Source organism: Mus musculus, chromosome 8 (assembly GCF_000001635.26).
Source record: "Mus musculus strain C57BL/6J chromosome 8, GRCm38.p6 C57BL/6J".
Lineage (NCBI taxonomy): Eukaryota > Metazoa > Chordata > Mammalia > Rodentia > Muridae > Mus > Mus musculus.
In genome coordinates this window covers 119,623,022-119,649,679 of record NC_000074.6, presented here as the reverse complement: position 1 = coordinate 119,649,679, position 26,658 = coordinate 119,623,022, and the positions used below count along the sequence as shown (strand labels likewise).

The 26,658-nt window shown below is 50.8% G+C and overlaps 1 protein-coding gene and 2 long non-coding RNA genes across 6 annotated transcripts; 2 read left to right on the top strand and 1 right to left on the bottom strand.

Annotated features, from left to right (window-relative positions):
• Positions 1–2,811: 2,811 nt before the first annotated feature.
• Gm46054 lies at positions 2,812–14,052 on the bottom strand. 2 transcript variants are annotated; one of them, XR_001778667.2, is made up of 4 exons: positions 13,777–14,052; positions 9,367–9,635; positions 3,430–3,676; positions 2,812–3,312 (listed from the first exon to the last, which is right to left on the bottom strand). It is a non-coding gene; the product is annotated as a predicted gene, 46054 (long non-coding RNA). The 2 variants fall into 2 exon arrangements; XR_001778666.2 differs by having other exon boundaries at positions 2,812–3,676.
• Kcng4 (potassium voltage-gated channel, subfamily G, member 4) lies at positions 14,000–25,826 on the top strand. Of its 3 annotated transcripts, none has more exons than NM_001357210.1 (4): positions 14,000–14,448; positions 16,004–16,794; positions 18,558–18,627; positions 23,261–25,826. In NM_001357210.1, exons 2-4 carry the CDS (start codon positions 16,045–16,047, stop codon positions 23,272–23,274), a joined length of 834 nt encoding a protein of 277 aa, NP_001344139.1. In that variant the 5' UTR covers positions 14,000–14,448; positions 16,004–16,044; the 3' UTR covers positions 23,275–25,826. The 3 variants fall into 3 exon arrangements, with proteins under 3 accessions (NP_001344139.1, NP_080010.2, XP_006531352.1); XM_006531289.4 differs by lacking the exon at positions 18,558–18,627 and adding an exon at positions 14,810–15,006 and having other exon boundaries at positions 14,357–14,448; NM_025734.2 differs by lacking the exon at positions 18,558–18,627.
• Gm46055 lies at positions 16,819–18,529 on the top strand. Its single transcript, XR_001778668.2, has 2 exons — positions 16,819–17,581; positions 18,364–18,529. It is a non-coding gene; the product is annotated as a predicted gene, 46055 (long non-coding RNA).
• Positions 25,827–26,658: the final 832 nt, after the last annotated feature.

The window sequence follows — 26,658 nt, the reverse complement described above, 5'->3', positions numbered from 1 at the left end:
CTTAATAAAGTGTTAGCCAGGAAACATCTGAAGAGTGCGTGGGAGAGAAACTCGGGCATTCATCTCTACATAGACGCCCTGTACATAACACACACGCACACACACACACACACACACACACACACACACACACACACACACGCACGCACACACGCACCACATAGAGCACTGGATGGGTGGCTCAATGGGTGACAGCACTGGCTTCAAAAGCAGGAGGACCTGGATTTGAGTCCTAACACCTGGGTAAAAAGCTGGACACAGCTGCATGTTCCTACACAGGAGAGAGGTTCCTGAGAGCCCTCTGGCCAACCAGTCTATCTGAAACATGGAACTGGGAGTCGTCTTAATTGCAGTAGGGCAGTGAGTAACAGAGGAAGACACCCCATGTTCTGCTTTGGCCTCTGCAAGGATATGTAAGGGCATGTACACCTGTATACTCATGTGTAAGCTACACACACACATACCACACATACATCATACATATACATACCATACACACATACCATATACCATACATACACCATACATAAATGCACTATAACACCACACACACTATACCACTATACACCATAACACATCATAGGTGTGTACACACAACACACACTATTACACACCACCACACACACCATACACACATACAGCACACCACACACACACAATTTTATTTTAAATTTAATTTTTAATTTAAAATGGTGCTAGTCGGTGATGTGCATGCCTTTAATCCCAGCGCTTGGGAGGCAGAGGCGGGTGGATTTCTGAGTTCAAGGCCAGCCTGGTCTACAGAGTGAGTTCCAGGGCTACACAGAGAAACTCTGTTTCAAAAGATAAAATAAAATAAAATAAAATAAAACAAAATAAAATAAATGGAATCCACACATCTGTAGCAATTGCACTTCTGAGCATAAGTTTGAGAGAGCAGGACACAGGGAAGGAGTGAGGGGCACTTTACAGAAATCTTTAGCAGAGATTTATAAGAGGTGAACTCATTTACTGACCCCAACTGATGCTGAGCAGTGAACCACAGACAAACATTATTAACCTACATCCATGTTGTTGACATTTATGGTAGATATTTGCTTTATGAGTTTGCTTTCAGTCTGTTGGCTGCTTTCAGCAAGAGATTACAGCAACACACACACATGCATCACTCTGGGTTGGGGCATGGAAATGCACACAAGATTACATCTATGCATTAGCTTGGCTTATAGAAGCTGATCATGTGGGCAATCCAGGGCATAGTTAGGTTGGGTATTACATTTATCTCTTAAAGGCAGGTTAAACAAGCAGGGTGAGTAGTGGGCTAAGTCTTCATGCTGTAGAACAGGCTGGCCTTGAACACAGAGATCCACCTGCTTTTGCCTCCTGAGTGCTGGGACTAAAGATGTGCATCAACACCACCCTGCACAGGCTGCCTTAAGTGATCTTATAGTATATTATTGGCTGTGAGGTCCAGCAGAAGTTTCAGGCTTGCAGATGGGTGTGGTGGTGCACACCTTTAATCCCAGCTCTTGGGAGGCAGAGGCAGGTGGATCTCTTTGAGTTTGATCTACATAGTGAGTTACAGGACAGCCAGAGCTACATAGACAGATTGCCTCAAAAAAAAAGTTACAGGCTTTTAGAATGTAAGAGGTATTTCATAAAGAATATATCACCACATTGTCTCAGGATTTTCCCTGTCAAATTACATTAGTACAGCATGAGGCCTGTGATTGGACAGGGAAAAAGGAGGCAGCGAGCGAAGAGTTGCAGAGACAAGGAGCATCTCAGAGGAGAAAAGAGGAAGGCCAAGATGGAGGTGGACATGAACCAGCATGGCTTCAACCAGCCACAGGTAGTTATGGCATCATAAGGTTAGAATAATTGGCATAAAGCTTTTATCATTATCAATTGGTTCTGAAATTATTGTACTGGCATCTTGTAAATTGAGAATTTATTGATACATAAATCTGATTGGTTAATTATAAGCTTCAAGAGTTTTGATTTACTTGGTTACTGGAATGTGGGTCCGATTACAGGGGTTCATTGCGGAGAGGGAACTAATGGCTCCAGGGACAAGCGAGCCAGAGCTGGGAACACAGCGATCGATCGGTGGCAGGAGCGCAGGAAGCCTGTTGGATCCAGACTTGCCAGGGAGTTGTCGGGCTGAGAGAAGCAGGAGCGCAGAGAGCTGGTGGGTTCTTTTATAACATTTCCCACAACACCACATCACACTCCACTCAAGGCTATTTGCTGTTGAAAGGGACCTCAGAGATGCTCAGTGACAAAAGCCCACATAGCGAGTAGGATGGGGTCCTTCTAGGAGACAGAGGCTGACTGTCATCACTCAATGACAACAGAGCTTCAGTTCTGCAAGCAAGGAAAGTCCTGAGTTCTCGAGATGAGCAGTTGCTATGGTCTTCATGCAAACTCTTCCTCACAGGATTTGAACTCTTTTCCCCAGATGGTGGCGCTGTTGTGGGAGGTTGTGCAGTCTTTAGGACTGGAGAAGTGGTCACTGGTGAGGGGCTTTGAGGTTTTACAAACTCACCCCACTCCCTGTTTGTTCTGGGCTTCCTGTTCTCTTGCGTGCGCTCGACTGGCCAGGAAGAACAATGCTCCTTCCGCACATGTTTATTGGGAGAGCTTGATTGCTGAGGCAAAGTGACCCCAAGCCCAGAACTGGTGCTGCTTATATAGGCCTAGGAGAGGCGTGACTCACACCCGGATTGGTTGTGCTTGAGTTATGCTAATCATCTCATTTGCATGCCTACATCTGATTGGTTAACTTCTCTCTCATCTTGGCAAAAGAACCTTTACTGCAACTGCCACTCTGTAACTGCCACTCTGTAACTGCCACTCTGTAACTGCCACTCTGTAACTGCCACTCTGCAACGGCTTCCCACACTGTTCCGCCAAGATACAAGGTGAGGTCCAGCTGCGTATTTCCCCTGCTGTGGCTCCATGCCTTCCCTCCACCATGAACCATAGTCTCTGAAACCACTAGCCCAAACAACCCCTCCTTCCCCGAGGTTGCCTCTTATCAGATGTTTGGTCACTGAGATAAGAAATGCCACACACACAGGCTATTCAACAGTGACCTGTGCCAGGTGCCACTGATTGGTGCTCTCTGACACGCTAAGAAGGCAAAAAGAATATTATGTATGTATTACCACAATTTAAAGGTTACCTTAAGTGGGGCTGGAGAGATGGCTCTGAGGTTAGGAGCACTCGTGGAGGACTTGGGTTTTGTTCCCAAGACCTATGCCAGGCTAACAACCACCTGTCACTCCAGATCCAGGGGATCTGATGCCCTCTTGTGGCCGTGGTGAGCACCTGCATGCATCATATACCCACACACAGACACAAAAAGCATGTACACATAAATAAAAAAATAATTAAAGAACTTTAAAGAAAAATAAATGAAGTATTCCCAAAGACCCTGGAACTCACCTTCACTGAAATATGCCTGGACCCAAAGAAGATGCCAGCCTGCATGGTAGAGTGTGGATGCCAGCCACTTTGGAAGAATACTCAGGGCTCCCTGGATTATTCAACTCCCTCCCAAGTCTTTGGCCCAGAGGAGTTGGCTTCAGCTGGTATAACAGCTGGCTGAAGCCTGAGGAGCTGGGGGTGGGCAAGCAACTCCCCAGGATGGACCCCTGACTCCCTCGTATGGCCCCAGAGAGGCAGCATGGGTCTGAAAGAGAAAAGAAACTACAAACGTGTTACAAGGATGACCCGTGTTCAGAAGCCCTTGTCTGAGGTAATGCTGGACACGTGTAGAAGTAGAATCTTCTGAGGCCGAAGCTGGGCCTGGACCTGAATCTGATGTTTCCAATATAGTTGTCTGGGCAGTCAAGTGAATGGGTGTGTGTACATGTGAGTGCATGCAGCACATGTGTGGAGGCTAAGAGACAACCTCTGTGCTATAGGGAGAGACACAGACGACCCCTGCTCAGTAGAAGGCTGGCGTGTTTTTCTCTACATCTGTGTAGTAGCCCATCACAGAACATGTCATTTCATGTGTCAACCTGATCAGACCGCTGGGTACCCAGGTAAGTGGTCAAATGTTATTTGAGGTACTTCCCGGAAGAGATGGACACATTAAGGTTCCAGGTGAGTGCATCCTTTGGAGCCTGCCTTTAACCCACTGCCCTCTGTGACAGTTCTAACGCAGCAAGGTTGCTGAACGCTTGCCGCTCACCTGAGAGGTGTCGTGAGGCTGATTTTCTCCACAGGGACACATAGGAGGTGAGGTGTAAGACTTGGCTGAGAAAGGGGCTTCCATAGAGGAGAACACTATCTGCTGCTACGAGGCAGCAGAGCAGGGCTGCACAATCACTCGGTGCTTTAACTGTGATTGCAGATGCTCCCCGTTAAGCCACAGTTACTGTTTTGTCCTCCAAAGAAATCTCATCAACGCTGGGTGTTTAATAACATCCAGCAGACAGGATAATGAGGTTTGGTGGTGGTGGCGCACCCAGATGGAAATGCGGTGCTCCGCTGAAGGAGGCCCAGCAGGATGCTGGGAGGAGAGGCAGTACGTTAGCTCCTCTCGGTGCTGTGCTCATCAGCTGCTCCCGTGACTAATGGACTGTGCCCGACTAGAGCCATTGTGAGCTGGTCCTGCAATTTCAGATAGCTTAAGTGTCCTCGCTAATGCCACGGTACCTATTTTTCTTTCTTGTCTCGTCTGCAAGGGTTATTTCTCAGCCTCAAATTGATGTAATGGGCATAGAAACATCCAGAGTTAGAGCCCTGGGGACCGGTTTCTCCAGGAATGAATACATCTTTCTATCCCAGCAGTACCCTGAGGAAAGGACAGAGGTATGGGTTCAAATCTCTGTTCTTGCTTTTTTGAAACTGTGTGACCCTAGGCAAGTCACCCAACCTCTCTGTGCCTAGGTTTCCCTGTGTACGGGACTGGAACGACACACCCAAGCCAAGGTACGTCGGTCTGAATCCCCGAAGGAGAGATCAGCCCTGCTCCTCATGTGCGGCGCATGAAGAGCTCGCTACCGCTAATTGGCAATTTAGACCGCCAGGTTTTTAATCTAAGTTCAGTTTGCCCCACTTCAAATGTGTTTCTTTAAATAATTAACTTCACTTGATACTTTAATCTTCAAAGGCCCTCAGCGCCCGCAGACTTCGCAAGGTATGAAAGCAATTACATTCTCCCCCGAGCTGATGGCAGCTGGTTGGCTGGGGGTGAGCTGCCTGGAGGTCAGAATCATGGCGCGCTGTTTTAAGTCAGCTTGACACCAGCTACAGTCATTTTGAAAGAGAGAACCTCAGTTGAGAAAAGTGCTCCCACAAGACCGGCTAGTAGGCAAGGCCGGTGCGTTATTTTCTTGGTTCATGTGAGAGGGCCCAGCTTTCACAAGCAGTGTCACCTCTGGGCTGGCGGTCCTGGATGCTATAAGAAAGCAGGTTGACCTAGCCAGTGAGCAGCACTGCCGTATGGCATCTGCTTCAGTTCCCCACTCTCTGACCTCCCTGGATAATGGACTATAAGCTAACTGTTGAGATGTCATAAGTCAGCCAGGCAGTGGTCCAGGTGCACGCCTTTAACCCCAGCACTCGGGAGGCAGAGGCAGGCAGATTTCTGAGTTTGAGGCTAGCCTGGTCTACAGAATGAGTTTCAGGACAGCCAGGGCTATACAAAGAAACCTTGTCTAGAAAAAAACAAAACAAAACAAAAAACAAACAAACAAACAAAAAGTAACAAGGCGTTACCCACTTGTGTTGCTCTTGGTAGTGATGCTTTGTCACAGCAATAGAAAGCAAACCTGTATCAGTTAGTGCCAGGCAGCCTCTGTCATGGGCATTCTGAAGGGCAGAGACAAGTCTTGGGGTTCAGAGCTGAGCAGTGGCTATGGACTTCCTGTTTCTATTGTCTCTTGGGCATCTCAGAGCCACCGTAGCCAGTACTCTGGCTTGCTGGAGCCATGTGTGTGGTGGGCTGGGGCTGACCCTGAACCGGAGCATCCGGGGTCTTGGCTCAGGTCAGCTTGCTCCTCTTTGTCATCCAGACCTCTGTCTTCCTCACTTGTATGCCGGGCCATCAGAGATGATGCCACTCAAGGACACACTGTATGCTTAATGCTTGGTGGCCATAAGAACATAACAGTTTTTCAAAGGTGACACAAAACAGCTTTAATAAGCCAGGAAGATCAGGGTCTTCTGGAAGAGTCTGGACTTCCATTCCCAAAGGCCCAGAGCGTGATGGTCTCCAGACTTTTGTTTTGACTGGCGAGTAGGGTATGCAAATGTAAGCAAATGCCCTTAAATATGTTATATAGACCAGGATGTCCTTGAACTCACAGAGATTCACCTGTCTTTGCTCTTAAATGCTGGGATGGAAGGCATGTACCACATTGGGCCTGATCTCTGTACTTTGCAAAAACTCTTTTGAGCACACTACCACAGTGACCCTAGAAAACCTGCCAGGGTGTCCAGAAGGCCAGACAGGGCTGCACCCCACCATCTTCCCAGACACCAGGAATAAGCAGGTCAGGAATCAGAAGCCCATGGGCACTTGCCAGCAAGCTGTCATCTCTACCCTGGAAAAGGAGTTCACTTTGCAAATCAGCAAGCATATTGGCAAAGTAATTGTCCTGCCTTGAAGGGATGAGGCAGCACAGGGAACTTTCTAGCCACTAGCTCAGGATGCACAGTATTCAGGCTCTCACTGACCCCATGGGCTTTGCAACTGTTCCGGCTTGGAGATGAAGCATCCCACCCCCACCCACAAAGACTCTGGCAATGGCAGAGCTTGGTCCTCCGCTGGTGGATCAGTCATTGACAGGGGATTGGAGGTGCAGACCTAATCAATGGTTTGCAATTTGATGGCGTGACAGAAGTCTTAGAAGATGGGGCCTGGTTGGAAGCACTAGGATGGTGAATGGGAGGTGGGTGGGTGGATGTGGGTGGATGGATGAGTGGGAGGGTAAGTGGGAAGATGTTTGTGGGTGAGTGGTTGAGTGTGGGTGGGTGAGTAGGAGGGTGGGTAGAAAAGTGGGTGGGTGAGTGGATGGGTGTGGGTAGGAGAGTGGGTGGATGGGTGAGTGGAAGGTGACTAAGTGGGTGGGTGGGCAGGGCCTCTCTTTGAAAGCTGTGCCTTGCCCTTATCTCTCTTCCCTTCCCTCCAGCCTCCCTTCTCTTCCTTTCCCTCACACTTGCTATATGATGTTCTTCTGTCTTCCCCGCAGATTGAAAATCAATCCTTCCTCCTTTAGAAAGTTCTCTTAGGGACTTGTCACAGTGGAAGGAAGCCAAGTGACACGGTAACAATGTTCTCGAGGCTGCGGTTCTTATCTGTGGAAAGACAAGATGCAGTTTCCCCCTTCCGGTCTGTTTTAGTCGGGGGGTTTCTATTGCTGTGCTGAAACATGTTAGCCAAAAACAACTTGGGGGAGGAAAGGGTTAATTTTACTCACCTTTTCATATCACAGCTCATCATTGGAGGAAACCAGGACAGGAACTCAAGGAGGGCAGGAACCTGGAGGCAGGAGCTGATGCAGAGGCCATGGAGGGGTGCTGCTTACTGGCTTGCTCCCCATGCCTTGCTCAGTCGGCTTTCTTGTAGAATTCAGGACCACCAGCCCAGGGATGGTGCCACCCACCACGGGCTGGGCCCTCCCCCACCAATCACTAATTAAGATAATGCTCAACAGGCAGTGGCAGAGGCACATGCCTTTAGTCCCAGCACTTTGGTGGCAGAGGCAGGAACATCTTTGAGTTCAAGGCCAGGCTGGTCTAGAGAAAGAGTTCCAGGAAGCCCAGGGTTATACAGAGAAACCCTGTCTCAGAGAGGAGAGAGAGAGAGAAAGAGAGAGAGAGAGAAAGAGAGAGAGAGAGAGAGAGAGAGAGAGAGAGAGGGAGAGAGAGAGAGAGAGAGAGAGAGAGAGAGAGAGAGAGAGAGAGACAGCCCACAGGCTTGCCTACAACTCAATTTCAAGGAGACATATTCTCACCCGAGGTTCCCTCCTCTCAGATGACTTTAACTTGGGTCAAGCTGACATGAGAAAATGAGTTGCCACACTGTCTTTCTGTCTCCTGGGGAAACTGAGTCTGTGGTGGAGATTGTGTCAGGAGCTCTCAAACATTTATCACTGAATGGATCTAAACCATTAGATGGTTCACCAAATTACTACATATTTATTTTGTGTTGAGTTAAGTTTGCCTTTAGACTTAGATTTTTTTATATATACACATACTTTTTTAACAATTCTATAAAGAGAATTGTTTTGGACCTAATGCCTCTGTCCCCTCCCTGCAAGTGCAGAGGCCATCGCCCTAAGCTCCAGAGGTGACAGGGTTAGGAGGGGCTGAGGCTGTGTGGTTGATTGGTACCTATATGAAAGGGGCCCTAGTTCTCCTGGGCTCACTCTGTCACACAAAGGCTGATGGCCACAGTCCAAAGACAACCCTGTCTAGAACCCAGCCGTGCCAGGGCCTTGACCTTGGAGTCCAGAGTGATAAGTAAGTCCCTCGGCTTCCGAGTTAACCAGGCTATGGTGCTGGTTCTGTTAAAGCAAGCTAAGATAATTCACACTTGTTATTACAGAAAGCCCGGGGAGTTATTTGCAAGGAGACTGACCCAGTCACTGACTCAGGCTGTATTTTTGATGGTAGCATTTCAGTTTGTGCACAGATGTACCTTTTGAACCCAAGCAAGGTTCTATTGCAGAAATCCAGCGCTTGCTTTTATTTCCATCCATTGAGTCCTACCCTTTGCCCCTTCACAAGTTTTCATCTTGTCTGATATCAAGGCCATATTCAAGATACCTTGACCTTGACTCAAAGTGTCTCTCGGGCAATTTGTACAAGCATAGAACAGCAGATTGGTAGCTCAAGACCCTCAAAACCCAAGACTTCAAGCACCTTGGGACATCAGATAAAAGGCTAGCTATAATCGTGTCCATTCACCACCCTTTCCATTTATCTCTCCATCCTCCCATCCCTTTATCCATCCTCCTATCCTCCACCCTTGCCTCCCCCTCCATCCCTTCATCCATCCTCCCATCCTCCCTCTCCATCCCTCCCTCATCCCTTCATCCATCCTCCCATCCTCCCTCTCCATCCCTCCCTCATCCCTTCATCCATCCTCCCATCCTCCCTCTCCATCCCTCCCTCATCCCTTCATCCATCCTCCCATCCTCCCTCTCCATCCCTCCTCCATCCCTTCATCCATCCTCCCATCCTCCCTCTCCATCCCTCCCTCATCCCTTCATCTATCCTCCCATCCTCCTTCTATCCCTCCCTCATCCCTTCATCCATCCTCCCATCATCCCCCTCTCTCTCCATCCATCCATCCACCAATGTCAACACCAGCTCTTGTGCTAAGTGTATAAAAACACGATTCTGGCTCTGGTCCAAACCTACCTGCTGCAGTGGAGCTAGATCAGACCCAGGTCAACCTTGTCCCCAGACCACATCCATGCTAGGGTGTCGCAGCCTGCTAGTCCTGCTGGGACCACTTCCTCCTCTCTGGATCCTCATCTAGACCTACACCAGATTGTCCCTGTGTGTTCTTTCAACTTATTTCACCAGGAGGGACACTGAGCACAAAAGCTAACATTTTTTATTGCCAGCAAAGCAAGCAGGGCAAGGCACCGCCTCTTACAATAAAGAGTTCCGTGTCTCAGCAGAGTCTGCAATAAAAAGAGAATCAGGTCAATTATTTTATTGCTCTGGTGTCTCAGTCTCGTCCAAGTAAGTCCTCAATCGAGAACGCTAAGGACAAGGACAGCAGATGTTTTCTGTGACCTTCCCCCTCCCTCCGAGGAAAAGCTCTGTCCTAGATTTTAAACCTTCAGGAAGGCAGAATGTGACTGGAGCAAACAGCTCTCAAAAAACCAAAACAAAACAAAACAAAAGCGTGAAATTGCTCTTCAGGAGGCAGATATATATGATACATGTGTGTGTACACACACACACACACACACACACACACACACACACACACACACACGGTGCTGGAGTCAAGTACCAGGAACACCTAGCATGCATTTTTCTCCTTTAATTCTCTTCTCAGAGTTATTAATAAAGGGGCTGGAGAGACAGCTCAGTGGCTAAGAGCACTTGCTGTTTCTCCAGAGGTTGTGAGTTCAATTCCCAGCAACCACGGGGTGGCTCACAACCATCTATAGTGGGATCCAATGCCTTCTTCTGGTGTGTCTGAAGTCAGCTACAGTGTACTCATATACATAAAATAAATAAATAAATCTTTTAAAAAGCAAAAGTCATCAATAAAAATCACAAAAACATAGCCAGGCAGTGGTGGCACACACCTTTAATCCCAGCACTTGGGAGGCAGAGGCAGGCAGATTTCTGAGTTCGAGGTCAGCCTGGACTACAGAGTGAGTTCCAGGACAGCCAGGGCTACACAAAAAAACCCTGTCTCGAAAAAAAAAAAATCACAAAAACAGATCCTCAGACTGCTTAGCTCAAATCCCACACATGCTTCGCTTACACACGTGTCTTAATTCACCCTTCCAGCAGCCTCCTGAGGTAGACTATGGGCCTATCACTTTACAGATGAGGAGCCAGCCCCAGAGTAGCAGAAGAACTTGGCCCAGGTTGCAAAGGCAGAGATTAAAACCTGGACATGGAGTCCAGGTAGGACGGGTTCCAGACCTGAACTATACCAAGGGAAACCAGCAGCTGCATGTGGTGGCACACGCCTTTAATCCCAGCACTCGGGAGGCAGAGGCAGGCGGATCTCTGAGTTTGAAGCCAGCCTGGTCTACAGAGTGAGTTCCAAGACAGCCAGAGGTGCACAGAGAAACCCTGTCTCCAAAAACAAAACAAACAAACAAACAAATAGGGCCTGGAGAGATGGCTCAGTGGTTAAGAGCACTGTGTACTCTTCTAGAGGTCCTGAGTTCAATTCCCATCACCCACATGGTGGCTCACAACCATCTGTAATGGGATTCCATGCCCTGTCTGTCAAGCTGGCATACACACAATAGAGAACTCATATGTATAAATAAATAAATCGTTAAAAACAAAGACAAAAAAAAAAAAAAACAAAAAAGAAAGACAAGTCTATAAGCCCTCAAATCTTTTCAAGGAATGAGGGAAAGGCGATGAGATTCCTATAGACAAGGTGTTTAGCATATTCATTTTCTCCCAGGCCAAGTTCGCAATGGAGATAATTGACTACTCTGCAAACAAGCTGTTCCATGTTTTGAAACACTGTAGCTGCCTCTCCGGGCAGGGCAGGTACTGCGTCTGCTCCAGAGTTGGTGCCAACTGCAGATTAAATGAACATCTCGCAGCCAAGATTCCCAGAGTAAGATGATAAATATGTCCCCACAGCTTTACAAAGCAAAATATTTCTTGATGTGCAGTTACAGGGGATAGGAAAATTTGAACAGGCTTTGAGAAATGCCAAAACTAAACCCCACGGGAGTCTGATTCTCTTGTCACTGTGCACACTAGGAGGTGGCTCCTTGCTGCTCACAGCGCTGGCCTCCCAGTCTGCGTCTGACAGTTCTCACTCCCTGCCATGTGGTACCCCCCACACCCACCCACCCTACCAAAACCATCACCTCCTACCATGAGCAGACTCCTGGAGACTGACATTGGGCCAAAATTTCCTGCCACCCTGTTATGGGCACCCCCTGAACTGCTAATTCACCCCTTGGTGAGGCCAGGTGCCACCTGGTAGTCTGTGTTCCACAACCTGCTAAAGCCCAGAGCCACCCAGGTTAACACTGTCAGGTGACACTGCCTGATACAGATCCCAACTGGGCTACTCTGGAATCCTCAGTCCACCTGCCCACTGTGGCCTGGGAGAGGCACTTTGTATACCGTGATCCCAGCTGCCCATCAGAATCCCAGGGAAATCCCACAGGGCACACCCCCCCCCCCCAACCCCGAGTACTCCTGTAACTCAGTCAAGTTACAGGAGTACTCGAGGCAAGGCTCAAGAGCTATTGCTCAGCCAGGGTTTGACCAAGAATCCTGCCTTGGGGAAGCCTTTCTCTCTCCATGTTGGAAAGCCACAAGTTCACCCAGAACCCATCAGAACAGGTGGGCAGAGAGTCTGATGCACAGAGAGACAAGAAAACCTGCCTGAGGTCACACCACCACAGCACAGCAGGCCTGGCTGCATAGCCAAGGCAGAACGTAAGTCTAACCCTGAAGGGATTTGCTGGGCCATGTCACCAGAGCCTTCTCGGCCATGTCACCAGAGCCTTCGCAATGGCCTGGAACTCCCCCAGGTAAGCCAGGCTGGCTGGCCAGCAAGACAAGGAATCCTCCTGTCTCTGCCTCACTAGCACAGGGATAATGGGCAGGTTTTACCAGGCTTGTAAGGGTTTTAAGGGCTCAGATTTAGATTGGCATGCCCGTGCAACAAGGGCTTCACTGAGCTCTCATGGGGGATTCTAGATGGGCATTGGGACTTTGTATGTACTGGGAAAGGTGGCAGACACTGGAGAGGGTGGCTAACCTAAGAGATTCATGCTGGCCGTTTCATGTCGACTTGATACAAGTTAGAGTCCTCTGAGAGGAGGGAACTTCATTTGAGAAAAATGACTCTGTAAGGTTAAGCCATAAGCAACCCTGTAGGGAATTTTCTTGATCCATCATTGATGGGGGAGGGCCCAGCCCACTGTGGACAGAGATACAAACTGGGATGTATCCTGGGTTCCACAGGAAAGTCCCAGGCTGAGCAAGTCACGAGGAATGAAGCAATAAACAGCACTCATCCAAGGCCTCGGCCCTGGTTCCTGCCTCCAGGTTCTCGCCTTGGCTTCCTTCAGTGGGTAGTGACTTGGCTACGGAAGCTAAATAAACCCTTTCCTTCCCAAGTTGCTTTGGATCACCGTGCTTCATCACGGCAATAGAAACTCTGACTGAGACAGAACTAAAGGAGATAGAGAACAGAGAGCCCTGTCCGGAGGGAGAGAGTTCTGGAGCCTGGCTTATTGGAGCTAAGAGAATGGGAGAGTCAGAGAAAGGGCAGAGCCTCGGCACCCCTCACAAAGATGCCAGACCTCTCTCTGCCTTGGGCCTCAGCAGCAGTGACTGTGGTACAGGCAGCAGGGAGGGGCTGTGGGAAGGCAGAGAAAACAGGCCCTGTCTCCAGTTCTTGGAATTTCTGTGGAACCCTGGGGTTCCCATAATACCCTTTGAGAACCCCTGCCCCCTGCCAGCCTCTCCTTCTTGCCTGCACTCCTCCGCCCCTCTTCGAGGCCACAGGTACTCTCTGTTACTCCTTCCAGAGAGCTGAGGACAGCCAGGCTCTGATCCCCTTGCTCCTGGACGCCCCCCCCCCCCATCAGTGACAGCCCTAACCTAGCTCCAGCTGCCAATTAGGACGATGACCTTGAACAAGCCTCTAGGGATCTCAGAGGCCGAATGGAGTTGTGAAGGTCACTTGGCTGCAAAAACCTTTTAAGGAAATGAAGGACCTAGGGATAGGCAGCCCTACATTAACAGGCTTTTGCAATTTCAGCCTTTATGGTTCCCACTGTCCTCATCTGACCAGTGAGAAAACTGAGGCCCAGAGAGGTGGAGTGACTCACCAAGCACACACAGCAAGAAGCTGGCTTGCAGCATCTCCCTCTCCCCACCTACACCTACACCTACACCCAGGGCCAAGCTCCCAGGAGAAGCTCAAGGCTTGGATTTCATATCCTGAAAGCCTGCTGCCACTCATAGACATTTTACAGATAAGGAGACTGAGTACAACGGCACAAAGCCACCTGCCTAAGGACATTCACTTGGACACTGGGATCTGGCCCCAATCTCAGCCCCTTATGCCATCTCCCCAATACCTACCCTAGGCTCTGAGACTGGGTCGGTCTGTCCCAGCCTGCAAGCCTCCCCACAGCCCTTACTGAGTGGACCATGAGGTTGCAATCGCCAGGTCCCCAGCTGCTCCAGCTCCTCCTGAGCTCGGCTCCTCCTCAGAGAGGAGAAGGACAGACATTCTCCTTGCCTTCCTGGTGGCTGGCAGAGCCTCTGCTCCCCGCCTGCTGCCTGGCTGATGGAGAGATTAATCCTAAGCCCTTCCTGGCAGCACCCCCACCCCCATCTCAGGCAGGACCATGCTGGCTGTCCCCGTGGGACTTGGAGCACCAAGTCCAATGCTGAGGCAGGACAGCTGGCCCAGCTCCCTGCAGCATCCGGACCTTCGGCTTCCAGGAGGAGGGAGGACTTCAGAGCCCTTCTAGAGAGCCACCTTGCGCCTCTGCTCTTCTGCGGAGTCAGACTGAATAAACTTCTGCTCTGTAGAGGAAGTGGGAGAAGAATTGGATGCTGACCCTCTGCCAGGACTGCTATGTTGAGAGCTGGTTTTGATTTGTGTTTTGTTTTGTTTTTTGGGGGGCGGGGGTTCTTCTCATTTCCCCCTACCTCTCTGTCACAACCCTGTCTTTTCCTGGTCAGTGAGACATGGGCTCCCCATGCCCGGCAGAGAACCAGCTGGGAACACACTTCCTAAAACAAGCGGTGAGTTGAACTTGGGAGGAAGTTGCTCGTTCTGGGGGGGGATGTTCTAGAGCTGGCTGAGTGGAACAGCTTGGCAGAAGGGATATTTGGAATGAATTACTTCCCCGGGCTCTAAGGGAGTTTTGCTGGCCAGCTGTTGGAGGGGGAACAAAGACCACAAAATCAGATCTGTTCAGTGGAAGGAGAGGGGGACAAGATTCCAGCGCTGGAGAGAACCCCTAGCCAGGAAGCTGTGTCCTGGGTTGAGTTTGGATTTGCTGAGTGACCTTGGATGAGTCCCTTTCAGCACTCTGGGTCTTGGTTTTTACACTGGAAATTGAGAAAGGTTGGCAAGAACACCCTGGATTTCCTGTCTCTGCAGGCTGCGCTCCTCCTGCCGCTGGCTGTGTGCTGTGAACCAAGTAATGCATGCAGAATAGCGGAGTGCTCTGCAGGGCGAGTGTGAAACACAGCCACCCCCACTCACTCCTCGCTGGCTGTCCGCAGAATCCCGGCCGGCTCTGGAGTAGAAAGGCACTTTCGTTTCCATTGGCTCCTGATTGGAATGCCTCTCTCAATGTAAGGTTATAGGTGCCTGGAGACAGCTCTGGCTGGAACAGGTAGCATAAGAAATGGTCACACCACACGGATGATGAGACAGGTCATAAATACTTTTAAAATTATGTGAGCAAGCTAAAATAAAACCTGCTTGTCCTAAGCGAAGCCCCTAAATGGGTTTGCAATACAGACAGCATTAGAAACCTCTTCACGATGCAAATAAAAGAGTATACAGCTCAGAGTGGGGAGTGACTACTTCAAGGTCACACAGCAAGGGTGACAGAAGATCAGGGTGAAGCTTTCTTGGGGAGCTCCTGAGAGTCAGGTGCCTTGCAAAGCTGTCATGATCCCTACCTCCTAAGCGTTTGACAGTAGGGGACACTAGGTGTCAGTCAGTCCCCTCATCTGCGAAGGTGAACCGTGCCTGTCTGCCTTATGGGATGGTTGGCCTGGGCCCCTTAAAGGAACTGGGTGCCTTAGAGCTTCTAGAAGTGACCGTTATGATGGTGTTTCCCGAACAGGCCTGTGCTCAACAGTATGGTAGCCCAAACTTCCCCACTCGCACAGACCAAGCAGAGGGTCCAGAGAATCTGAGTCTGTCCTCTTCTGTAAAGGACATGGCCACGTAGGGCACCCTGCAGGGTTGACACAAGCCTTGCCCTTTGAGGAGAGAGAGGAAGCCTCATGCCCCAAGACTACACAGTGTTCGAAAGCACAGCACAGGGTCCGCTACTCACATCTCCATCCACAAAGTCCGTGTCAGAGAGACTTAGCTCCCTGCAGAACCTCCTTAGTGTAGTGGGCCCCGCATCTGTATCACGGATGTGTGTGCATCCACGGGGGTAGGGATGTGTCCAGTGACACAGCCCAAGCGTATAGTAGCTGCCCAGTAAACAAGAAGGAAATGGAAGGTTCAGAGATGGCTGGAGCAGCTGCAGCCACGATGGGACTGGTTTATACTTCCAGTTCTGCGGAGACTCACCCTCCCTTTCTTCTCTTCTTCTTCCTCTGTTGGCAGACAGGTGAGCCCAGTGATCCCTGGCCTGACAGTCTGAGGCAATGCCCATGTCTTCCAGAGACAGGGACTTGCATCCTGGACACCATCACTTTGGCTCCTGCAGCCCCTTGAGCCAGCTCTGGCCGGGCCCCGAGCCTAAGTCAGTCAAGGGCCTTTACTACAGCAGGGCCCGGAAGGTGGGCAACCAGGACGCCTCTCCGGAGGCCAACTTGAAGGAGATCCTAGTGAATGTGGGTGGCCAGCGGTACCTGCTGCCCTGGAGCACCCTGGATGCCTTCCCGCTGAGCCGCCTGAGCAGGCTCCGGCTGTGCCGCAGCCATGAGGAGATCACGCAGCTCTGCGATGACTACGATGAGGACAGCCAGGAGTTCTTCTTCGACAGGAACCCCAGCGCCTTCGGGGTGATCGTGAGCTTCCTGGCCGCGGGAAAGCTGGTGCTTCTGCGAGAGATGTGCGCCCTGTCCTTCCGGGAGGAGCTGAGCTACTGGGGCATCGAGGAAACCAACCTGGAGCGCTGCTGCCTGCGCAAGCTGCTGAAGAAGCTGGAGGAGGCGGCCGAGCTGCGCCGGGAGGAGGCTGCCCAGCGCCAGCAGCAGCGCCAGGCCTGCCACTCCGAGGTGCAGGCTTCACGATGGGCCCGCAGCATGAACCAGCTGCGTGAAATGGTGGAGGACCCACAGTCGGGGCTGCCCGGGAAGGTCTTCGCCTGCCTCTCCGTGCTCTTCGTGGCAACCACGGCTGTCAGCCTGTGTGTGAGCACCATGCCCGACTTCAGGGCTGAGGAGGGCAAGGTGAGTTGATGCCGATGAGGGACCACAAGGCAGCCCAGATACACTTAGGAAACCATGGTGCCTGAAGGCATGTGAAATCTCGCTCCGGGAGACAAGCTGCTCCTAGGGCTTAAGCCATTTCTTTCCCTAGTGTTACTGGCTGGGTTTGTTGGCTGCCTGGGCCCTGGCAGCCCTAAAGTTTCCTTGCCCCGGAGAAAACATTCTACCTGTGCAATCCTACTCTTTGCAAAGAGCTGGGAGACCACCCCTCCCCCAAGGACCCACCCAGGAACCGGAGGGTCTGTGTCCTAATTTGCTTTGTGTTGCTTTGAGAAACATCCCGGTAAAAAAACGAGTTGGGGTGGGAAGGGTTTATTTGATTCACACTTCCAGATCACTGGCCATGGGGGTGGAGGGGTAGAGTCTGGGAAGGAACTCAAGCAGGAACCGGAACCGGAACCGGAACCGGAAACTACAGAGAAGGGGGAAGGCTCCTTATTGGCTGGCTACTGTTCAGCCAGCTTTCTCATACAACCTGGGGTTCCCTGTCTAGGGATGGTGCCGCCCACAGTGGGTTGGGCCCTCCTATATAAATTAGCAATCAAGAAAAACGCCTTTATGGTCATGTCAATTGGCCCATCTGATCAAGGCAAATTCCTCAGTTGAGACTAAGACTCTCTTAGAGTCTCTGGGCTTTGTCAAGTTGACAGCTGAAGCTAACTAGAAGAGTCTCAAAAACCGAAATAGGAGCCATCTGTTAAGGAAGGTAGCTGAAGAGCTTGACCCTGGAACTAGACGGCTGCCTAAGGTAGAACTTCTCACCAACTCTGCACTCCTCCGCAGCTCCCTATCGCCTGACCCTCCATCACTTAGATTATAGCAAACAAGGGAGGCAGATTTCACACACACACATGTTGCTGCCGCCTTACAGATTTGACCAGCGAGAGCCAGCATGTGCCTCAAACACAATTAAGTTCTCTACCAATAGTTGCTGATCAAAATATGTTTCATTGGACTGACCAGTGTGTTCTCTGAAAGAAAAAGGTATGGTAGCACCCATTCCTTAGTCTTTCAAACAGCTGCTTCCTCCCCCTGAGACTGCAGTTGCAATCACGAAATCCCACCCGCTTTTAGACTTTGGCACAAAATGCGCAATGGAAAAGCTTGTTTGCCCATGGGAATATCTACATGTAGATTTATTTTATTCTTATTTTTTGTTTCTGAGGATTAGGGCAGAGTAAGCAGTGTCCTTACTCCAGTCAAGGACACCAGGTCCCAGTTACTGAAGAATCAAAGCCGATCTCCACACAGGTGGTTTTCTTCTTTGGGGAGAGAAGAGAGTGTGAGGGAGCCAGGAGCTTTTCCTGTGCAGAGACATCAGGGCTTTTCAGGGCTCAGAGCTTTGAAGATTACAAAGTGCAAACCCAGGCTGGGCTTAACAGCGCTGGGAAAATCAAATCAGAGGCAGGTCACCAGTCTGCAGGCCTGGACAGCCCAAAGCTGTCCCTGAGAAACTGGCAGTTGTGTCCCATGGGGTAAGAAGGAGTCATGTCCAGAGACAGCCACCGTGTTCCTGTGTTTATTCTCCAGAGTCACCTTTGTACCTGCTGCCCCATCTCAAGGGTCGCAGCCTCCAGAGCGTCTCTGCTTCTGTTGGGAATGATAATTCAGAGATCCAGGAAGGCTGAGGATGGACAGGCAACCTTCAAGACCGTGCCCCTGACATTTACATAAAAAGCCAATGTTCTTTCTAGTATACATTTGTATTTCTCATTTGTCCTCAGGGGACAGCAGCCAGGCAGAGAGTGGTTCTATTTAGCCAGCCAGCTGTCCTGAGGAGAGCTACAGAGCATGGTAATTTAATGACACCCCGAGGGACCCTGGGGATGTGACCAGTGTGGGAACCCAGACTCCTTTGCTTTGTCCCAGCTGGCATCTGGCTATTCCACATTTGCTTATCCATCTGTAGGTTGGCTGGTGACCTCTGTGGCTTTTCCACCTTTTGTCTGCAGGCTGGGTCCAAGCCTGAATAGGTTGTGTTTTGCTGTGTGTTTTCTTATTCCTCGTGGGTGTGTTCGTAAGTGTGACCGTTCAGAATCTTGAGTGTGAGCTTAACCCCTGGAGGAGCTGCCAAGCTGTCCCCTAAGTTCAAGTTCCCTGCCACCCAGTCTAGCAGGTTGTGTGTGTGTGTGTGTATGTGTGTGTATGTGTGTGTGTGTGTGTGTATGTGTGTGTGTAGGTCAGAGGACAGCTTTCAGGAGCTGGTTTTCCACTGTGTGGGTCTCAGCAGGTTGTCAAGCCTGACTTGGTGGCAAGTGCTTTAACCCACTGAGCCATGTCACCAACCCTCCTTCTTCTAATTGTTCAGTTTTCAGGTATACACATAGAAACTTTAAAAAAAAAAAAAAAAAGAAGAAGAAGAAGAAGAACACTCCTTCAACTCTACCCCTGCCTGTCAACCTAGGCTATTTCTCTCACCCCAAAAGTTCCCTTGGGGCCCTTCCCAGTCAACCCAGGGTGGCCTGAGCAGCTGTTTTGACTGTGAGAGTCCTGGAGGTGACCCTTACCTAGTTCCCAGTGTCACCTGTCTGTGGCCTCCAGCATGCTAGGCCCCGTGCGCCTGTGTGGTCTCCCATTTCTACCGTAGCTTCCTGGGGGCTGGCTCACCTGGACTGCAGGAAGGGGGCAGGGCTTTCTCACCATTGCCAGGGACAAGGCACACAACAATACAATGGCTGACTCCCCACTTCATCTGGAATTGTGGGGTCCCCAAACCAGATTTCCCAGTGCCCAAATCCAGAGCTATGAGGGCATCATGGGCCAAATTGTCCCAGGCCCCTGTGGCCAGAGTCTTCCTTAGAGAGAAAGAGGTACTTTGGGGTGTGTGTGTGTGTGTGTGTGTGTGTGTGTGTGTGTGTGTTTCTCCCCAAGCCCCTTTCCTTTAAATGAGGATGGATTGGTTACCACATCCTCTACTAAAGCCCCTCTATCTCTCTGTCCCATGTGTCCCTGCATAGCTGCAGAGATGCTAGCCCTTGAAGGCAGGCCCCAGGCTGGTTAGGATGCAGGGCAGAGCAGGATGCAGATAGAGTGACTAGGCAGAGCCAGCCTGCTGCAGTGCAGGGAGGCCGGCAGCACAGGCCAGAGGAGAGAGGACAGGGTGTACATGCCTTGAATAGCCAAATGCAGCACCAGAGGCAGAAGCATGGCCTGCTGGGCCTGCTGGGTCCTCCAGAGTCACCTTCCCAAGCTGCTGGTCATTAGGCAGTATTCCCCAAGGCTCCCAGATCTCAGCAAAGAAACAAAGTTAGCCCAGATTCTAGGACTTCCGAGGGCTCTAAAGTCAGGGGGAGAGACCCTCCCCAAGTTCCCATGTCTGAGCTTGGGTCCAAGGCTTTGAGTTCGTGATGGACCCCAGAATCTGTCTTTGTAGCTGGCATCCTGGAGGATTCTGGTTGTGTTCCACCCCTCTTCATCAAACACTGGAGCCCAGAGACAGCTAGGGATCACTTCCAGATTGCACAGCATTTTCACAGAAAGCCTGGAGAACCCAGACCCAAAGCTCTGACGCCACCCGGGATTCTGATGGCGAACCACCGAGGAAGCCTTCTCTCTTGAAAATGCGGTCTACTTCCTGGAGAATGGTAGCCTCCTGCTGACCAAGTGGGCCAGCACTGTGACAGCATGTCACATGTGTACATGCTGGACTCAGCATCCTCAGAGCTGCTGAATACAGGATCCCGTCCATACAGCAGCCCTTTGGAGTGAGCGTGGCTGGACATCCAGGGAGGACCAGGAAGTTTCTGAGTTGAGACTTGATTGGGATGGGACCCTAAGCTGTACACTCGGGGCTTCATCTGCTCCAGCCCTGAAAAAGACCAGACAGAAGCCAGGAAAAAACTTCCCAGGCCTGGGCAGGCCAACGGGGCTGGGGTTCGTCTGGCCATTTTCTTTTTTTTCTGATGAACAGACATAAAACTATTTCAATTTAGGACTCCTCTAGGGTTGGACACTGGATGCCGTTTCTTTTCCTACTTCAGAACATTTGAATCCAAAAGCTCTATTGTTGTCTACATGTTCCTTCACTCACAGGCACATAGCTCAGTCATATTCTTGCTCATTTCCCAGTGTGTGTGTATCTGTGTGCATGTATGTGGGAGGAGAGTGTGTGTACATGTGTATGTGCATGTATGAGTTTATGTTCGTGCATGTGTGTGTGTGCATGAGCGTGTAGGTATGTGTGTGTGCTTGTGTGAGTTCATGTGCCCACATATATGTGCATGTGTGTGAGCGAGTATGTGTATATGTGCATGCATGTGCATGCATGTGTGCATGTGAGGGGGAATTGCATGTATATGTGTATATGAATGCATGTGCGTGCATGTGGGGGGGAAGAGTACATGTATATGTGTATGTGCATGTGTGAGTTCATGTGCGTGTATGGATGTGTGTGTGCATGAGAGAGTATACACCCATATATGTAGAATATTTAAAACTGAGATCTCTTCTCAACATTAGACCCATCTATGGAGATTCTGGAAAGTTCTACTACTCCTCAAGGTACTACTACTACATCAACTAAAGTCTTTAGGGGGCAGTCCTGAGCGTGAGCTCTGCAGCTGCCCAGGTGGTCTGAGGTCAGCTGGCTAAGGCTAAGGAAATTCATCCTGCGGGATTCTGTTTAAATGCAGATTATGCATTGGGTGGTAGTGGGGGAGGGGCGGGGTTCTGTTTCTCCAGGCCCTGAGAGGCTGATGGTTTTGATTAAGGACCTCACTGAGGAGCAGGGAGATGCTGAGATACGTTGTTGGGAGGCAGGGGTCAGGAGTGGGTGACCCATTGGTGACCCTTGTGGGTAGGAGACAGTGTCTGGGCAAAGGGTTGTGACCACACCTTTTAAAGGCTAGACTGCAGCCTCAGGCCCCTCTGTCCAGCAGCTTCCTGCCTCCAGGACTCGGCCACGTGGGCCTTATCCGTTTTGTTGAAGGAAGGAACTGTGACTGTGGATAAAGAGAGGACAAGGCAATAGCGACTAAGAGACCCGGAGTGGACAGGTCAGGACAGGACCAGCTACAGGCAGTGCACATATGGGTGTGGCCCATTTCCTGGAGTGTAACATGTGGCCCATGCCCTTTGCCCAGGACATGGCTGTGTGGCTTAAGGGACAACAGTGGAGCTGTATGCCTACCTAAGCAATGCTTTCGTCAGTGAAAGTGAAGGTTGACTGCTGTAATAAGGAGGCCTGGGACAGGAAGCTTTAAACAAAATGGAAGTTGTTTTCTCTCTTGAGTGCCAGTCTCTGAGTGACAGGGCTAAGTGAGCGGCGGCTCCCACTCTGAGCCTGGGCCTTCTTGATGTGAATGTTCCCGTATTCCACTGGGGTGTCATTGTCAGTCATCCTTTGTCTACTGTCCTAGTGCCAGAAAAGGGGTCAGCGTAAGGAGCTTGCAGCCCTATCTGATGTCCTTGCCATAGCAAAGCGCCTTCTGTAGGTGATAAGCATTTGGCTCTATCTAGCTGCCACAGAGCCAGGAAACCCTGGTTTCTACTGGACTGATCTGCCTAGCCACAATGTAATAACAACATGATAGACAGCCTAGCCCACAGCACATAGCAAGACCAAAGTGTGCCTCTAAGGCAGTAGTTCGCAACCTGTTCATCGTGACCCTTTTAGTGGGGGGTCAAAGACCCTTTCATGGAGGCTACATATCAGATATCCTGCAAATCAGGATATTTATTTATTTATTTATTTATTTATTTATTTATTTGCATTGTGATTCATAAAAGTAGCAAGGTTAGGGTTATGAAAAAGCAGTGAAATAATTTTGTGGTTGGGGATCACTGCCATCGCTGTACTGAAGGGTTGCAGCATTAGGAAGGTTGAGAACCACTGCTCTAGGGCCTGGGAAGATGGCTCAGTTGGTTAGGAACTAGGAAGCACAAAGACTGGAGGCAGAATACCGGAATCCACCTTACAAGGCCTGGTGCTGTGCATACACCTGTAATCCTAGCACTGGGGGCCAGACGCAGGCAGACCCTTAGAGCTTGCTGGCCAGCCGGCCTCACCCACTTGCCAATCTCCAGACCTGTAAGAGACCCTGTGTCAAAAGGAAAACAAAAAATAAAAACAATGCCCCCCCCCAACACACACATACACACAAAACAAAATGTCAGAGCCTGAGCAATGATAGCCCTGATTGTTTTCTGGCCTTCACACATACACACACAGTACACCTAGGAAGGCTTTCAGAGGGAAGCCATCTCCTCACACCTCAACATAGCCACCGTGGATCTGTCTTCTCCACCATGGCTGGCTGTCCCTCTTAAACCGTAAACCTAGATTAAATCCATCCTTCCTTCCTTCCTTCCTTCCTTCCTTCCTTCCTTCCTTCCTTCCTTCCTTCCTTCCTTCCTTCCGCCATTGTGCCTTTGTGCCAGGGTTTGCGAAAAGCTGGCTAACCCATTGCTTTTGTGGCTCTCACTCCAGGGAGAATGCACTAGAAAGTGCTATTACATCTTCGTGGTGGAATCCATCTGTGTGGCCTGGTTCTCGCTGGAGTTTTGCCTGCGCTTTGTCCAGGCCCCGAACAAATGTCAGTTCTTCCGCGGGCCCCTGAATGTCATCGACATTCTAGCCATCTCCCCATACTATGTGTCGCTCGCAGTGTCTGACGAATCCCCGGAGGCAGGCGAGAGGCCGAGCAGCAGCTCCTACCTGGAGAAAGTGGGGTTAGTGCTGCGTGTTCTGCGGGCACTACGCATCCTCTACGTAATGCGCCTGGCTCGCCACTCCCTGGGGCTGCAGACGCTGGGCCTCACTGTGCGCCGCTGCGCCCGAGAGTTTGGTCTCCTGATGCTCTTCCTGGCTGTGGCGGTTACCCTCTTCTCACCGTTGGTCTATGTAGCTGAGAATGAGTCCGGAAGGGTCCTGGAGTTCACTAGCATCCCCGCATCCTATTGGTGGGCCATCATCTCCATGACGACCGTGGGCTATGGGGACATGGTCCCTCGCAGCGTCCCGGGACAGATGGTGGCTCTGAGCAGCATCCTTAGCGGGATCCTTATCATGGCTTTCCCAGCCACATCCATCTTCCACACGTTCTCTCACTCCTACCTGGAGCTGAAGCGGGAGCAGGAGCAGGTCCAGGCCCGCCTCCGGCGTCTTCAGAACACCAATTCGGCCAGCGAACGGGAGCTCCTGAGTGACGTAGATGATCTGGTCCCTGAGGGTCTGACCTCCCCAGGCCGCTACATGTAACTCCCACCACCTTAAGTATGTGCCATAGCTTCAACCCATCCCATGGCTGAGACGGGCTCCTGCATCTCTCCAATGGACCACCTGGGCATGTGAGCTCAGAATACTGACTTACTTCCAAAGCAGGAAAGGTGCCAGGTCATGACATCATTGGCGCAATCCTGGGCCCATCCCTATTCCTTCCCCAGCTCCCTGCCAGTCACTGGGCACTGCCCATCTTGCCATACTGGATCAGTGCTCCTGGGATCTTTTCCCTTCTTTGCAAACTCTATGCTATTCCACCCTGGGCTCTGGATGCTCACAGAACTGACTTCCACTAAGAGCCAAATACGGAGTCTGCAGATTTCCACCTTCTCCCTCAGACCCCCTGTCCTGGGCCACACCACTCCTGAGACTCAGAGAGCTCCGACACTGAGACCGGCTCAGAGCTCCGCGCAGCCTGAGAGGCTTCCGGGCAGATCTTGTGTTCTTTTACTGCCTTCCACCACCAACCATATTGCCAAATGCCATGGAAGCACGTACTGTTCTAGAAGCTCTTAGCCAAGAAGGCAGCCCTGGCCACTTCAGCAAATCCTGTCAGGTTCTCATGGCTGCAAGCCTACTGTCACCTACAACACGCCTGGGGACCTACCTGGGCAGGAGGGCCACCTGCAAGTACCCAGTTGGCCAGCTGGACTCTGGGTGGACATTCCTAGTTATCCAGCTCTTAGCCTTGACAAGGGGACTCTGAGAACTGCGTAATGTTCCTCCAGGAGGAACCTCAGTCAGCTAAACTGGCTGACAGCTCAGCAGGACAGCCTTAGGCATTCCCCAGTTTTAGCTAGCTCCCTGCTTGCTCGTGACCCACACTGATGGAGGACAGGCATCCCTGCTGTCTCTGTGTCCACATATCCATGGGCTCATCTGTGCATAGACTCAGCCCTGGGATCCACAGAGAGGCAGATCGCTATGCCTTACAGAGACGAACCTGAAATAAAGTGACTTCTGAGCAGCCGGTGCCCCAGAGTTTCCCAAGACAATGGGGGCTAATGCTGGAGAGTCCCTTGCGGGGTTGGGGTGCAGAGCAGTAGGGCAGGCTAGGATCGGGAGCTGGTGGACCTCAGAGCACGGTGGCTGTACTAGGGGTGAGGACGAGGTTGACAGTCCAAGGGGCCGTGAGACCGAGCAGAAGTAGGGGTGACAACCATCCAGGAGTGACCTGTGGGTTCAACTCCTCTATAACACTACCAGTCTGGCCCAGCACACCTGTGAGAGATCTCTGTGCCATTTCTCAGGAGTTACACAGTTCTGCTGTCATTTGGTATTGGCTGTGAGGCCACTGGAGAAAGTACAAGGGGTGACAGGGAGATAGACAGGACCCTGTGAATCTGACATGGTTCATGTGTGGATACAGTCAGTACTGCGCCCTGCTAACACATTGGTCTTTCCACTAGTATTAAGCTGAGCCCTGCTTCATGCCACGCCCCTACTTTCCTGACTGTCACCACATGGCCAAGGGCTCTGCCCAGAGATGCCCCAGCATCTACTCTAAAGTGCATCTTGACCATGTGGAAATTCTCACATCCTCTGACTCCCCAAACAGATGCACACACATGCTCCTATCCCTCTAGACATCAAGGTGTGGGGAGCACCCTCAGCCCTCTCAAGCTCACAGGTCTCAAGCAGGCCCTTTATGTCACACTAGGAGAGCTGAGGCCCCTGGCATGATGCTTTGCTCCAGGAATAGGCTAGCACAGTCCTGGTGGGGGGGACCTGGATGTATTCTGAGAACATATTAAAAATAGCTATGTTAACCTTTTGCTCCAGGCTGTTTGTTTGTTTTTAGACAGGGTCCCACAGTGTAGTCCAGGCTATCATCTTTGAACATGTAATTCTCCTGCCTCAGCCTCTTAGTGCCCACGTTAACATTTTTACAGTTGCTATTAAGCAAAACACTGAACAGTCAGCTTTTCCTTTATGGTCTTAAGGACAGATGGCATGGCTACCATCTGAGTGCTTCTCTCTGTCTATGACTGTGAGCAGGTCCATTTGCTTCCCTGTAAACCACATGTTTGGGCCAGATTTGAGGTTCTGTCTGAGGTTTCACAGAATACTCTTGGGGGCTGCTATTGTTGGGGGAAGACCAGCCGAACAGTGCTATTGGCTAATGATGACCACACAGTCACACCGTGTCTAGAAGAATACAGAAATGTCTAGACACCTCCTCCCTTCCAAGCCAGCGCTGTCCACAGAGCGTGATCCGAGGCTTTCAGCTCACTCTGGAACCGCTGAAGAAGCCACTGGGGACCTGACCCCTTGTCAGCTCAGCATCTCTCCCTCTCTTCTGACCTCATCTGCACCACATGCTTAAGGTGATGTCTTCTAGCTGTCAGCCTGGTGTTCACCAAGCATCTCCAGTTCTCCGTGTCACCAAAATGTACCAGGGCCAAATGAAAAGTCAAGAGTCAGCACTGGCTGAACCCATCGAAGCCGACATCAAATGTCTCCCGTGTCAGCATCTCCAGTTTTGACTGTGTGTGTGTGTGTGTGTGTGTGTGTGTGTGTATGTCCCAGTGTAGTCCAAGCTATCTCTGAGCATGTAATCCTCCTGCCTCAGCCTCCTAGTTCCTAAGCTAATGTTTTTACAGCTT

Coding starts and splice junctions, on each gene's coding strand:
- Kcng4 (NM_025734.2), top strand. CDS start 16,045: ATGCCCATGTCTTCCAGAGACAGGGACTTGCATCCTGGACACCATCAC. Junction 16,795..23,260: donor TCAGGGCTGAGGAGGGCAAG/GTGAGTTGATGC, acceptor CTCTCACTCCAG/GGAGAATGCACTAGAAAGTG.